The sequence below is a fragment of the Salvia miltiorrhiza genome, chromosome 2, assembly GCF_028751815.1.
Source record: "Salvia miltiorrhiza cultivar Shanhuang (shh) chromosome 2, IMPLAD_Smil_shh, whole genome shotgun sequence".
NCBI lineage: Eukaryota > Viridiplantae > Streptophyta > Magnoliopsida > Lamiales > Lamiaceae > Salvia > Salvia miltiorrhiza.
In genome coordinates, this window is record NC_080388.1 from 26,999,171 (window position 1) to 27,012,984 (window position 13,814).

Here is a 13,814-nt window from a genome sequence, read left to right on the forward strand (position 1 = left end):
GACGAGCCAGAGATGGCTGCGCAGCTACCAGATGAGAAGGCCGAGCCAGGGCTGGCAGAGCTGGCTGCACAGCTACCAGAGGAGAAGGACGAGCCAGAGCTGGCAGAGCTGGTTGCGCAGCTACCACATGAGAAGGACGAGCCAGAGCTGGCAGAGCTGGCTGCGCAGCTACCAGAGGATAAAGGACGAGCCAGAGCTGGCAGAGCAGGCTGCGTAGCTAAATAACAATCAGAGAGTATAAAACGGGCTAAGGCTGACTGCGCAGCTGAACGACATCAGAAGAGAAGAGCGAACCAGAGCTGGATGCGCAGCTACCAGAGGAGAATGACGAACCCGAGCTTCGATGCAGGATTCCAATAAGAGGAATTTGAAATTTCTCGCAATGGAAACTTAAGCACGCCGGCGACGCTCACCGAATTTTGATCGCAGAAAATTATAGGTGATCTGCTTGGAAACACAAAGAAATACAAAGAAATATCAAGCTTTATCAATATTTGTATGAAATTGTTCAGGAATACGTATGAGTAAGAAAATTAGGGATTTTCCCCTCTTCCAAACAAATCAAGAGATTCAGCCCAGAATCGCAGGTGTTTATCGATCCCTAATTTGGGATTTTTGTTGTCGATCGAATCGACAAAACTCAAGAAATGACGCTGGTAATCGTCGATTTGCGGTGAGAGATTTAGGATTCTCGACTTGAGATTGAGAGCAGAGTGAATATTTATGGTGTTTCAATGATGCATTTTCTGGTAAATCAGATCTCTAACCAGCGGCAGGTGTTTTCCAGAACCTGGGCACCGCGGTAATCGCCGATTTGAAGAGGAAAAGGCTAGGAAACGGCGCCGGGGCAATTCTGACGCGGTAGTGGTGGAGGATTTTAGGTCAAAATCGTGAAAGCTTTGAGAAAACTGATAACCAGCGGTTGGTCCAGCTATTAGGAGAACGGCGGCGGCGCAAGTCCGACGCAACAGCCAGTGGCGTCTCTGGCGATGATCGCGGTCCCCTCCCCGATCTGGAACCCCCCTATTTTTTCCTTCTTTTTGTGAATAATCCCTAGGCCTCACTTTTTTTTCTTTCTCTTTTTGATGAACAGTAATCTACCTTCCAATTCTCCCCTCGATGAACAATGATGAACAGTAACCCAAATCCCCAATTTCCCATTTTTTAGAGGCTCGGCGGAACTCACGACGTAGCCTCCATTTTTCACAGACGGCGCCAATTGGTGAAGCATGAAACCAACACCTAATCTAAAAAGAAATAATCGAGACAGAATTTACGTGGTTCGGTCATTAAGACCTACGTCCACGGGTGTTCTTCGAGTTCTTCCACTATACTTTGAGATAATTACATTTTACAAGTGTTGCTCAGAAATAAATCATGATGCTCATGCTAATGTTAAACCTTCTATTTATAGATGACTAATTCGGCCTAACCCTAAAGCCCATAAAACAGAAGAATGAAGCCCAACTCGGTGGCAAGGCTATCTCTGGCCAGGCTATCTCGGGCAGGGCTGGCAGCGTTGGCTCTTGGCAGCGCTGGCAGCGCTGTACTCTGGCAGCGCTAGCTCTTGGCAACTAACGCGTGCTGAGTAGTCCCCTTGTGCGGCGCAGGCGAGTCGTCCCTTTATTATTCGAAGTTCGTTTCTGGCAGCGCTACACTTTGGTAGCGCTGGTCTTGGTAAGTCATCTGGCAACGCTGCACCTTGGCTGCGCTGGTCTTGGTAAGTCATCTGGCAGCGCTGCACCTTGGCAGCGCTGGTCTTGGTAAATCATCTGGCAGCGCTGCACCTTGGCAGTGCTGGTCTTGGTAAGTCATCTGGCAGCGCTGCTCTCTAGCAGCGCTGGCTCTGGTCTCTGGCGACGCTGCACTGTGGCAGCTCTGGCTCTGGTCTCTGGCAGTGCTGCTCTCTAGCAGCATTGGCTCTGGTCTCTGGCGACGCTGCATCGTGGCAGCTCTAGCTCTGGTCTCTGGCAGCACTGCTATCTAGCAGCGCTGGCTCTGGTCTCTGGTGACACTATACTGTGGCAGCTCCAGGTCTGCTCTGACTTCCCGAGCTGCGCTGCTCTGGTCTGTGCTGACTTCCCGAGCTACGTTGCTCTGGTCTGCGCTGACTTCCCGAGCTACGCTGCTCTGGTCTGTGCTGACTTCCTGAGTTGTGCTGCTCTGGTCTGGCCCTGGGAAGTTGTCTCTGCCAACCTGTATTGCTAAGCACAGCGCTGACGGGTAATACGGTCCTCATCAATTTGTATAATTGTAGATGCAAATTTCTTTCATGCTTTAAATCATATAATAAATAATTACACTTAACATATGCAAATAATAATAATACTATATCATTATGTAAATCACATTAAAATAATTAATCAAACTAAATATAAGTCTGATTAATAAAATTTAGTTTAGTCGAATTATATAAAATATGTACAGCCTAATACTAACTAAATACAAGGCCACCCCTTTTCTAAAAACGCAGCCCAAAAGTACCAAATAAGGCCCAACTTTAAAATCAGCCCACACATCAATTAAAAATGCAGCCCAATTAAAATAAGAACAAAAGTCCCATCTTTATTAAAGAGGTGGCCCAAATATGAGCCAAACAGTTAAGCTCTCCTCCACCCTTTCTCAAATCACACGCACGCACTCTCAAAATCACACACGACCCACACTAAGGGGGGTGTATTCGTTGTGGATTTCCACAGACTTTAAAAAGTCCATGGATTTTAAATTCCATGGAATTCACATAGATTCCAGACGACTTTCGAAGAATTCGTGGTTGGATTTCACCCCGATTTTCACACATTTTTGAAGAATTTGGGGGATAATTCTTGAATTGAAATCCAGGATGCCAACGCACGCTGAAACCCAGAACCGCTGGGAATCCAGCGAGCGCTGGAAACCCAGCGAGCGCTGGGTTCCAGCGAGCACTGGGACCAAATAAATGCTATATAAAGGGCCAGCGAGCGCTGGTGCCCTAATTTCATTCTTCTTCTCCAGCGCCGCTCCAGAACACCCCCCTCCCAAAAAATCACCTTCAACTACAATTTTTCCATACCACTACCCTCTAAAATCACCTTCAACGATATAATGGTCCGAACGAAGAACGTAAACGTCGGTAGAGGGGAGCTTACTTTGAGCCAAAGGTATGAATGTCCATTTGAATTGCATAGCGAATTAGAGGGAGAAATATTTAAGAAATTTAACGAGAACTATATTACTCCTCCGCATTACTTTGATTGGGAGTTGATTACTGATTTGAATCTTGAGGAGCAAGTTGAGTTGTATTTGCAAAATCTAGGGATGAAAGAATATGCTAAAAATATTGATTTTTCTGGGTATGATCCTTTATGTTATGAGTTCATGACTACTGTGGAAATGGCTGGTGATATGAAATGGATTAAAGTTAGGATGTATGAGCGAGAGTATCGCATTAGTTTGGCTAGAATGAAAGCTGTTTTTGGTTTCAGTATTGGTGGATTATCTGATAAAACTCGGGGATGGAATGTTAATCAAGCGTGGAATCGATTGACTGACTGTGATAATTGGGATAGTTCGGGTATGCCTAGTGGGTACATTAAGGATCCGGCATTGGCTATTGTTCATAAATTTCTTGCATATAACGTGTCTGGAAAGGAGCAGGCGAATAAGGTTAATGCAGTTGAGGTATTTTTGCTGGAGTGTGCTTTAGATGGCATAAAAGTGTGCATCTCAATGTTTATTTGGGCTGCTATGATTCGGGCGAAGAAGCGCCCTACTGCCCATGCTTCTTTCGCTGCTATTATCACTGGTTTGGCACACAAGAATGGAGTTCTTGCTGCGACAGAAGAGCCTATCCATGGTCAGGATGAGCTGGATGCGGAGTACATTAATTATAATGAGCTCAGAGCAGCTCAATTGATTTCTGACCAATACACGCTGGTTCCTCATGCGAAGAGGACTTGTGTAGTTAACTACATACACTCCGAGATTGCAGCAGGCCGTCGTCCCCGCATTGATCCTGGTGCTGGTCCATCTGGGACCGCCGGTGATGATGAAGAAGAGGAGAACGAAGAAGAAGCTGAAGAGGAAGCCGAAGAGGCAGAGGAAGAAGACGAGGGGAATGGAGAGCGAGCAGCTGGTGGTTCAATGTCGAGAGACTACCATCAGCAGGTTCAGAATGATCTCACATCATTCCGTGCACACTTTGATTCATCCATGGGAGCATTCCGAGCTCATTTTGACTCATCGATGACATCAATGAGGAATGATATGAATGCTCGCTTTGATGCACAAGACCAGCAGATTGCCGAGCTGCAGCGCCAGTGGGATTCTTGGAGACCACGTTTCTGAATTTTTATATTAATGTTGACATTTTTTTATGAGTTTGGATAATTTTATCTTTTGAACAATGATTAATGTTTGTTTTCATGAATTATGTTTGCATTTGATTCATGAGTTTCATGTTTTCATTACATTTTAATCATGTCAAAGAATTTTTATGATCATAATAAAAAAAATTCACACAAATTATTAACATAAGCAACCCAAAAAAATATGAATTCCACGGAATTGAGCGTGTTCTGCCTTCCAGCGGCCGCTGGACCCCTAATTCAGAATGCTCGAATTATGTGGATTTTAATCAAATCCCACACAAATACCCCCTGATTCATGCTCAATTCCGTAGAATTCATCAAATACCCAACTAATACACCCCTAATTATATAATTCATGCTCAATAAAATCAATCAATATCCATTAAAAAAAACAAAATAACGTCAACATCCATAAAAATTCCAAATTGAAAAAACAAGCGTTAATTCAACGACATCCATCAAAACACCTCCCTAACTATTATCTTCGGTCTCCGCCTGTGTGTCTTGATCGGTTTCAGTTATTTGTCTATTTTCCCACATAGCATTAGCAATACTTGTTCTCCATGCATTAGCTTCATTCCTCTGAGATAGCTGGCTTTGAGAAAGATAATCCAAAATGTCCGCATCGTTTTCAACATCTGCTGCAACATTTCCTTCTTCAACTTCGACTGGAAATTCATCAGAACGACACTCCTTTCGGAGAAAGTTATGCAATCCAGCACAAGCCAAAACTAACTCTGCTTGTGTCTGAAAAGGGAACGGAGGAGCTGTTTTGAAAATTGTGAAACGTGATTTGAAGATTCCAAAAATGCGTTCAATCACGTTTCGCAATGATGCGTGTCGAAGATTGAACAACTCATCTGCATTTCTTGGATTACGACCGTCACCACCGAAATCTTTGAGATGATATCGAACGCCACGTAACGGAGCCAAAAACTGACGACGATTAGCAAATCCACAATGTACTAGAAAATATTTACCTTGAGGCACGTGGAGTCCATTTGTTCTAGACAACGCATCACTTAAAATTTTGGAATCATGGGCTGAGCCTTCCCATCCACTAAGCACATAGATGAACTGCAAATCAAAGTTGCAAGCTGCCAAAACATTTTACGAATTCACCCCATGACGGTTACGATAACAACTCACGTCTTTACCTATTATCGTGGCCGGGATATGAGTGCCATCTATAGCCCCGATACAATCCTAAAATAATAGGTGAATGTGTTATACAAAAACAAAAAATATTTAATATAATACAAGAGCAGAAATATTATACCTTGAAGTAAGGATAAAATCTGGTACTTTCCCGAATTTTAGCGGGTATTGCGCCAGTCGGCTTAACCATCATGTCCGGTGCTATGGTGTTCAATGCTCTCAATATTTTGTTGAAGTTCTGACTAGTAGCAAAATGCGAACGACCAAACCTATTACGAACGTTACAATAACGATCGTTGTGCCCTACAATGATGAGGAATGTTGCCAACATTTCTTCAACAGTTGTATATCGTGTATCATCCACATGAGCTTTCTCCCTAATGATCTGGCATAATTTGATGAAGACGTCAGGATACATTCTATACAACTGTCGAAACTGGCTCGGATCTCCATCCATCATTCTCGTAATAAAATGGAATCCTTCCCTAGTCTTTGGTCGTCGCATCAGAGCGTTGTCAGCAGTCGGATGATGCGTCATCATATTCCCCAATAGAGTGATAACTACCTTAGCTGCTTCCATCAGTTGCCTGGCATGAACAGAAAGTTCAATCTCCATCTCTGTTTCGATTTCATCCTCAAGTTCTTCATCTATGTCTTCTTCAATTGCAATGTTAATTTTATCTTCATAATTCATGCTGCCATTTAAAACAATGATACAATAATTGAAATAAGAATAAAAGGGACTCACAAAAAATAGCCTTTAAAAAATACTCATAAAAAACCATTCATTAATCAACAAAATAAAGTATTAAAACATAAAACCAACAAAACAATGTACTCATAAAACATAGTTCAAAAAACATGACTAAACTATCATCTATTTCCTAGTCTTGAATTCTATCCATCTTTTGCGTTGAGGAACAGTCATTTTCATAAATCCATCTTTTTGTGACTTTGTAACAAGCAAGTCAAATGCTGTGTAGCGGTCATCTTCACTCAAATCAGGAATTTCTTCAATAGCATCCCAAGTTGTAAAACTTTTTTTCTTTTCTCTTTTCTCCATCATAGTATCTCGTTTCACGAAGAGGCTTTCAACTCGATCCATTGTGCTAGTGACTTTTTTAATTTCTACCATGAGCTCCTGATGCGAACTATTTTCAGTGTGGCCTGAATTTGTCTCAAACTGGCCTCTGCTTCTTTTGGCGGGAGCTCTTCTCTGAGTGGACTCCACAGGCACTTCAGTGGGCTCCAAAGGTGATTTGGAGGCGGATAACGGTGGATCATCTTCAGCCAGTACTACAAATGCCTCAGTAGCAGTATCGTAATTCAACTCCTCTATGAGCGGACCTCTACTTTCATCAACTCCTATTGTCCTAGCATCAGTAGAACTGCCCACTCCAATTGCGTTTCTTCCTACAGCTACACCGTTTCCAACAGCAAGCCTCAATTCATCATAATCCGAAAAACTCCCAGTGCGTAAGTATGCATCTTTTGGGTGAGCCTAAAAACATAAATAAGAAAATTATTAATTAACTATATTATTTAAATTAAATTGTGTTTAAAAAATAATTGATAACAAATTTACCTCTATATACACATCCCATACTTCATCTGGAGCCGTGAATTTTTTGGTGTCGTTGTCATAACCAAAACCAGAGTTAAACTTCAACAGTGTTGAATACGCATTCCAACGGCTCTTAAACCATTTGATACGACTTTGGTAATGATTATAATTTTTATTGGACCTAAGTTTTTCATTGAGAACAGGCAATATCCTTTCCTCTACTGTTGCTTTGCTAAATATACCACTATTATCGCGCCATCCCCTAATTGCAGATTCAGCCAGAATTCGTAGCAAGGCATCACTTTGTTCCTGCGTCCATGCTTCATACACTGCCATTTTTTTGGAATCTTGTGGTTGAGAGTCTCCCATAATAATATTACTAAACTCCGAACAGTACTATATGAATGAATAAAAATAAAAAATAAAAAACATCAACAAAAAACTAAAATCAACTCACATGCAATAGAAACACAACATACAGTTGCTAACAATTTATGAAGATACAAGATTCATGCTATAGAAAAATTGCATAATTAAAATATTATGAAGATATAAAATTTAAGAAAAAAATACCTGACTAAAAGCTAAAGTAGAACCCTGAACTTGTCTTCTGTTTTGAAGGGGTGGTAGGCGTCCGAATGTGAGAGTTTTGAAGGGGTGGTAGGCGTCCGAATGTGAGAGGCTAAAAAAATCGAAGAGGGATATTTAAAGGCGTTGCTGGGCTGGGCTGCCTGGGCCCAACGACCGCTGCAACCCAGCGGCTGCTGGGAACCCAGCGCATGCTCAAACCCAGCGAGCGCTGGCCTTCTCAACGTATGCTGAGTTCAGGCGCTCGCTGGCTTCTTAGCCGCGGGCGCTGGAACTCAGCGCACGCTCAAAATTCCATGGATTTCAATTCTCGTGGTTCTTGGCCGGATTTCGTCGTGTGTATTTTTTGGATGAAATCCATGAAAGTCATTCCGGATTTGAAGTCAATGGAATAACGAATACACCTAGATTTGTATGGATTTTAAAAAGTCTGAAACGAATACACCCAGATTTATATGGATTTTTAAAAGTCGGGAACGAATACACCCAGATTTCTGCAGACTTTTAAAAGTCTGGAACGAATACACCCAGACTTTTAAAATCCATAGAAATCTATTAAACTCCACAACTAATACACCCCCCTAAGAACACACACGACACAGAATTCATAAGAATTGCAGCGGAAGAATTGCTAATTAAATTTCGAATTTAGGGAAAAATTAGGGCTTCGTGAAATTTAGGGTTTAACTCTAAAATCTGGAAAAATTCGAATTTAGAAGGAAAAAAAAAGTGCAATTTCCTACATGGCTACCACGTCAATTAATAAAATTTTTCGGCGTGTATGAGACGTTTCCAACATCCACCTCATTTTCATGTTTGTTTGAGTGATTGGATGGTTGTGGGAAATTTCAGAAAAAAAAAAAAAGAAAGGTTGTGTATTATTAGTCAGATTTTAAAGGTGATGTGCAATTTCAGAAAATAATTTTAATTAATTATTAAATAATTTAATTATTGAATTAATTAATCAAAAATAAAAGAAAAAATCACGCCTACTTTTGCCTAGGGTCAAAGTCGGCCAGTACTTTTTTTTTTTACTTTGGGGGAGGGGGAGCGGTGTGGTTTGAACCTCGCTACTACTCTTTTTTTGACTTTGGGAGAAGGGAAACGGTGGAGTTTAAACCCTGGACCTCACTGTTTGTAGACAGGAGTTCGCACCTTGGTGTCCTCTTGGAGATGTCGGCTACTACTCTTATAAAAATAAGAATTGATTTCTTTTGTAAGAAAGGTGAAGTCACATAAATACAAGAAACGAAATACTTAGGGCATGATTGGTATGCAGAAATGGAATGAGAATGGAATGGTGATTCCTGCGTCCATTCCCAATCCTATGACTGGTACGGTTCTATGAAATAATTTAATATTATTAATATCATAAATAATAATAATTGCAAAAATAATAAAATAATTTTAATAATAATATGATATAATAAATTTAATAATAAATGAATAATAAATAATAATAATAAAAATAATTAAATAATTTTAATAATGATAATACATAAATAATATCAATAGTAATAATAATAAATAATCTAATATTATCAATATAATAAATAATAATAATAATAATTCTAAAAATAATAAAACAATTTTAATAATAATATAATATAATTAATAATAATAATAATAATAAATAAATAATATTAGTAAAAATAATAAAATAATTTTAATAATAATAATAATAAATAAATAAATAAATAATATTAATAGAAAAACAATAAATAAAATTAGTAAAAATAATAAATAAATAATATTAATAGTAAAACAATAATAATAATAATAATAATAATAATAATAATAATAATAATAATAATAATAATAATAATAATAATAATAATGATGATGATGATGATGATGATAATAATTTATTTTTATTATTATGTTAATTTTATTTCATTCCTATTCATTCATTCCGTAAATACCAATCATGATAATCTTATATTTCATTCCATTCTATTCTCATTGTCATTCCATTCTAAAATCCATTCCATTCTCTTCTAATTCCATTCCTGCATATCAGCCATCACCTTAGATCTCTATAAAATTCAATAGAAGATTTTCAAGTTTTCGAAAATTAAATTGTGCACCGAAAATTATTCTTGCATTGATGAATAGTGAACCGTCAATTGTGACCCAAAATTAGGTGTTTTCCGGGCCGTGAGCAACAAAAATGACAGCGTATTTCCAAATGAACGGAAACTCAAATTTCAAAGCAAAATAATTCGAATTTTCACGGGGACCAAGTGAGCCCACTGGGTCCCTATGCTGATCATCTGGCCTCCAAATCAGTAATGGTGATTGTTTCATTCTCTGACTCAATACATGAGGGTGATGTACAACTCCCCACCAGGCTGCTACTTCTTTCGATAAAAAACCCAGGCTCTTTTGGTTCCGCCAAAACTGCTCCTTCACTTCCTAACATTGAAACCACAGCTGACATGTTTGGCCTATCTTCTGCAAATTTCTGAACGCATAATAACCCAACTTGCATGCATCTCTTCACTTGGGACTCCGTATATGTATCATATAAACATTCATCCATCAACTCTAGAATATTGTTTTCTTTCCACAGCAACCATGCCTGCCACAATGTCAATAATTACCAGCTAAGTTTTTTTATAGATGAAAATGGCATCAAAGTATTAATTTGCATACATGGCCCAAGAGGTTAAGATAGTGATCCGTGTGTCCATATCCTCTGTTCTTTTTCCCGCTAATTATCTCCAGCAAAACCACTCCAAGGCTAAAGATGTCAGATTTCACCGAGAATTTCCCATCAATTGCATATTCCGGAGCCATGTATCCACTGCATAAATGTATTCATCTTAATGCCACCATACAAAATCAATGAAGGAATTTGATGACATATAGAATACTTACTATGTCCCAATAACTCTTTTTGTTCTGGCAAGAGATTGATCCTCTTCAAAAATTCTTGCTAAGCCGAAATCTGAAATTTTTGGAGTTAAATGTCCGTCTAGTAAAATATTGCTCGTTTTGAGATCCCTATGAATAATCTTTAATCTGGAATCATGATGGAGATATAGCAATCCCCTTGCAATTCCCATGATAATGTCATAACGATTCGGCCATGTCAATAGTGTTTTCTCACTGTGATCTGCAAATGATTGAACGTCATGTTAAATTTTATTGAGATTTCACAGGATTAAAAGTATGGGATTCCACAGCAAATTAAAAGGATGAAGAAGGATAAATCAGAGCACTGTACCAAAAACAAAAAGATCTAGACTTTTGTTCTGTAAATATTCATAGATTAGCATCCTCTCCTCTTCTTCAATGCAACATCCCAAAAGTCTAACGAGGTTTCGATGTTGAAGTTTTGCAATCACCATAACTTCATTTCTAAACTCTTCAAGACCCTGTCGTGAAGATTTTGATAATCTTTTGACAGCGATTTCTTCTCCCGATGGCATGTTCCCCTGCTTATACAAGTTAGAATACAAGTAAGGATTGCAAAGTACTGTTTTTGTCAAACTTTAGGACTCTTATTAGTACCTTACCTTGTAAACAGGTCCGAAACCTCCAACTCCAATCATATTTTCTGTTGAGAAATTATTTGTGGCTTGCACAATAGTTGCCATTTTGATCACAGGTAATTCTAAATCCTCATCATTCCTTTTTGCGGCTAAAGCACATGAGAATAAATTCTTCAGTATTAGCTTTGATTATGCTTTAGATATTAATGAACTACACTTTTTAGAATTGTTACAGAAGTTCAATTGTTACCTGGCCTCTTTCGTCCTGCCATTAAAACACATGCATTGATTAAGGCTGAGATGAGAATACCAGAAGCAATTGATATCAGTATCAACTTGATAGGCCATTCCTTCTCCTTATCCTCCTTCTTCTCCTTCTCCTTCTCCTCTAAACCAGAGTTAAAATCTACAGGCAAAATTAACAGTAACAGATACCAGATAAGCACAGAGTATGTCATGTGGCTTTCTTTCCTCTTACTCAGACCTCTAAATTCTTTGCCATAAGTTCACTTCCTCTTGTTCTAATTATCAGCTTTTATGTTTATTCAGTGATTTTGCTAAAACAATTATGATTCACAATATGCAAAAGTAAATGTATGCAAGTGGTAGTTATGAAACGATTTACCTAGTTCAGAAAGTGGCACACGGATATACATGTTCTGCTTACTATCTGCTGCAGAAAGTTCTTTGATATCAATGAGATCACCAAACCACATCAAGCAGCCACTGCCTCCATTAGTGATGAATGGATTAGCATATGCAGTGCAACTACAGTTTTTAAAGCACTCGGCTTTGCACTCACCAAGGCTCATCGTCGTATTTAACCAAAACCTCAACATATCAGGATACTTCACCCCTCTAACCTCTAGAAATCCATCTCCACCATCGCAATTCAGCGGTTCTGTTCTAGTGCATCCACCCGACCAATCTTGAAGGTCCCAATACCTTTGGAACTTAGGGGCATATCCCTTTAAACACTGGCATCTAACTGGGCTGTCAGTTCGAGATCTGCAGATACAGTTAGGACCACAACTAGCATATTCGTCGCACGTTTCTTGAGGAAACGTGAGGGCAAGATTCCACTTGTCTTTTCTGGCATTCATGGTAAGGCGGAGGAGAGCACCAGATGTATCCAAAGTAGTTCTTACCAGAACTGAGCTCTGGTAGGGCTCTCCTATGGATATCAACCTCTCTTGTTTGAATACCAACTCTGGTTTGTAAAAGGCATTTGGAAAGCGTGGACCACCGCCAAAACATCTCCCATTCCACTGTCCAATTCTGTATCTTTTGTTTTCCCCTCTTAGAGTCACCACCTCAGCCAAGCCTCGGTTTTGGATCTTGTGAACAAAATCACCAGGAGATGGATCTTCCGGATTTCTCCATGACGTCAGATACCTTTCCACACCAGTATCATTGCCGTCCGTCATTATCATGCCGGGCAACATTGTGTCAGTTGGATAATCAAAACTCTGCCACAGGTAGCCTTCCCTCGTGTTATCTACGACAACCAAGTTTCCAGAATCCAGCAGCTGTACAACTGGATTTCTTGCTACCTCTGACGAACTAGCCGACCAGATAACGCTCTCGTCACTGCTTATAACAAGACTTCCATTTCCGGAAATCATGAAAACTGCTGCTTGTGAGGCGGTGATGGGATGGTTTCTGTTTGCAACCCAGACTACTACTTCTGGTGTGCTCTTGTACCATATGCCCAGGAAACTATTTGAAGATCTTCCCGGCGAGAAAAAACCCATTTCAAAAACTTGGTCTTGAGAAACCAGAGTCTGCCCAAGAACAAGTGTTTGATTTGGGAAAAGTATGTGATCGTTAACTGCTCCAACTGTTAAACTTTGAAAGGCGATGGAGTGAAGCAGTGAGCAGAGGATTGTAGTGATTCTAGTGAAAGTGAAGTGCGCCATGTTCGTACCTAATTTGCAGCTCAGAAATATTTCTGCTGATCACTCTTGATTGTAGAACCACACCGGGGAAAAGGAAAACGAAATGAAATGGAAAAGCAAAGTGGAATGAGATTCAAAGGTTAGAAGTTTCCACGTTGCCGATGATCAAAGAAAAGGTTAATTGATGACAATTTTGTCATCATATAGTATTATTTTATGACGACCTTCTCACTATTACTATGTAAATCTCTACTAATATAAAAAGTATCTTGACCACAAAATATAAAATAATATTATATATTTATAAAAATATATTAATTCATTATATATTACACTAAATCTATTTGAAATATATTTATAGGTATTTGATAAAACTTATAAATAAATAACTCTATCCAATACAATATAGGCTTAACGTGCAAATGCACTCTTAATGTAGACACCCCTAGAGCGTATACCCCCTACTCGATATTGAATCAAATAAGGCCCCGATGTCCCAAAATTAGGGCAATTAAACCCTCCCCGCACATGTCGTTTCTCGGCTGCAACTCCGAGGCTGACGAGCTCGTCGAGGCCAAGAAACAGTCGGAGAATAAGATGAAGAAGTGCCTCACGTGATGGGACCTCATCTGGCTCGGCTTCGGCTCCGTCGTCGGCTCCGGCATCTTCAGTATCATCGGCTTGGAGACACGCGGCCATGCTGGCCCCACCCTCGTCCTCGCGTATGCCGTCTCCGGTTTGCCCGCTCTTCTCTCCGTCT

The 13,814-nt window shown here is 39.6% G+C and overlaps 3 protein-coding genes across 3 annotated transcripts; all 3 read right to left on the reverse strand.

Moving 5' to 3' along the window:
• Positions 1–4,820: 4,820 nt before the first annotated feature.
• On the reverse strand, positions 4,821–6,201 carry LOC131008208 (uncharacterized). Its single transcript, XM_057935100.1, has 2 exons — positions 5,629–6,201; positions 4,821–5,426 (listed from the first exon to the last, which is right to left on the reverse strand). The coding sequence occupies exons 1-2, from the start codon at positions 6,199–6,201 to the stop codon at positions 4,821–4,823; spliced, it is 1,179 nt and encodes a 392-aa protein (XP_057791083.1).
• Positions 6,202–6,384: 183 nt separating this feature from the next.
• Positions 6,385–7,462, reverse strand: LOC131008209 (uncharacterized protein At2g29880-like). The gene is made up of 2 exons (XM_057935102.1): positions 7,093–7,462; positions 6,385–7,008 (listed from the first exon to the last, which is right to left on the reverse strand). The coding sequence occupies exons 1-2, from the start codon at positions 7,438–7,440 to the stop codon at positions 6,385–6,387; spliced, it is 972 nt and encodes a 323-aa protein (XP_057791085.1). The 5' UTR covers positions 7,441–7,462.
• A 2,276-nt stretch (positions 7,463–9,738) lies between these two features.
• Positions 9,739–13,220, reverse strand: LOC131007655 (G-type lectin S-receptor-like serine/threonine-protein kinase At4g27290). Its single transcript, XM_057934578.1, has 7 exons — positions 11,782–13,220; positions 11,407–11,562; positions 11,181–11,305; positions 10,889–11,099; positions 10,540–10,777; positions 10,315–10,465; positions 9,739–10,240 (listed from the first exon to the last, which is right to left on the reverse strand). Exons 1-7 carry the CDS (start codon positions 13,073–13,075, stop codon positions 9,929–9,931), a joined length of 2,487 nt encoding a protein of 828 aa, XP_057790561.1. The 5' UTR covers positions 13,076–13,220; the 3' UTR covers positions 9,739–9,928.
• Between the last annotated feature and the right edge of the window lie 594 nt (positions 13,221–13,814).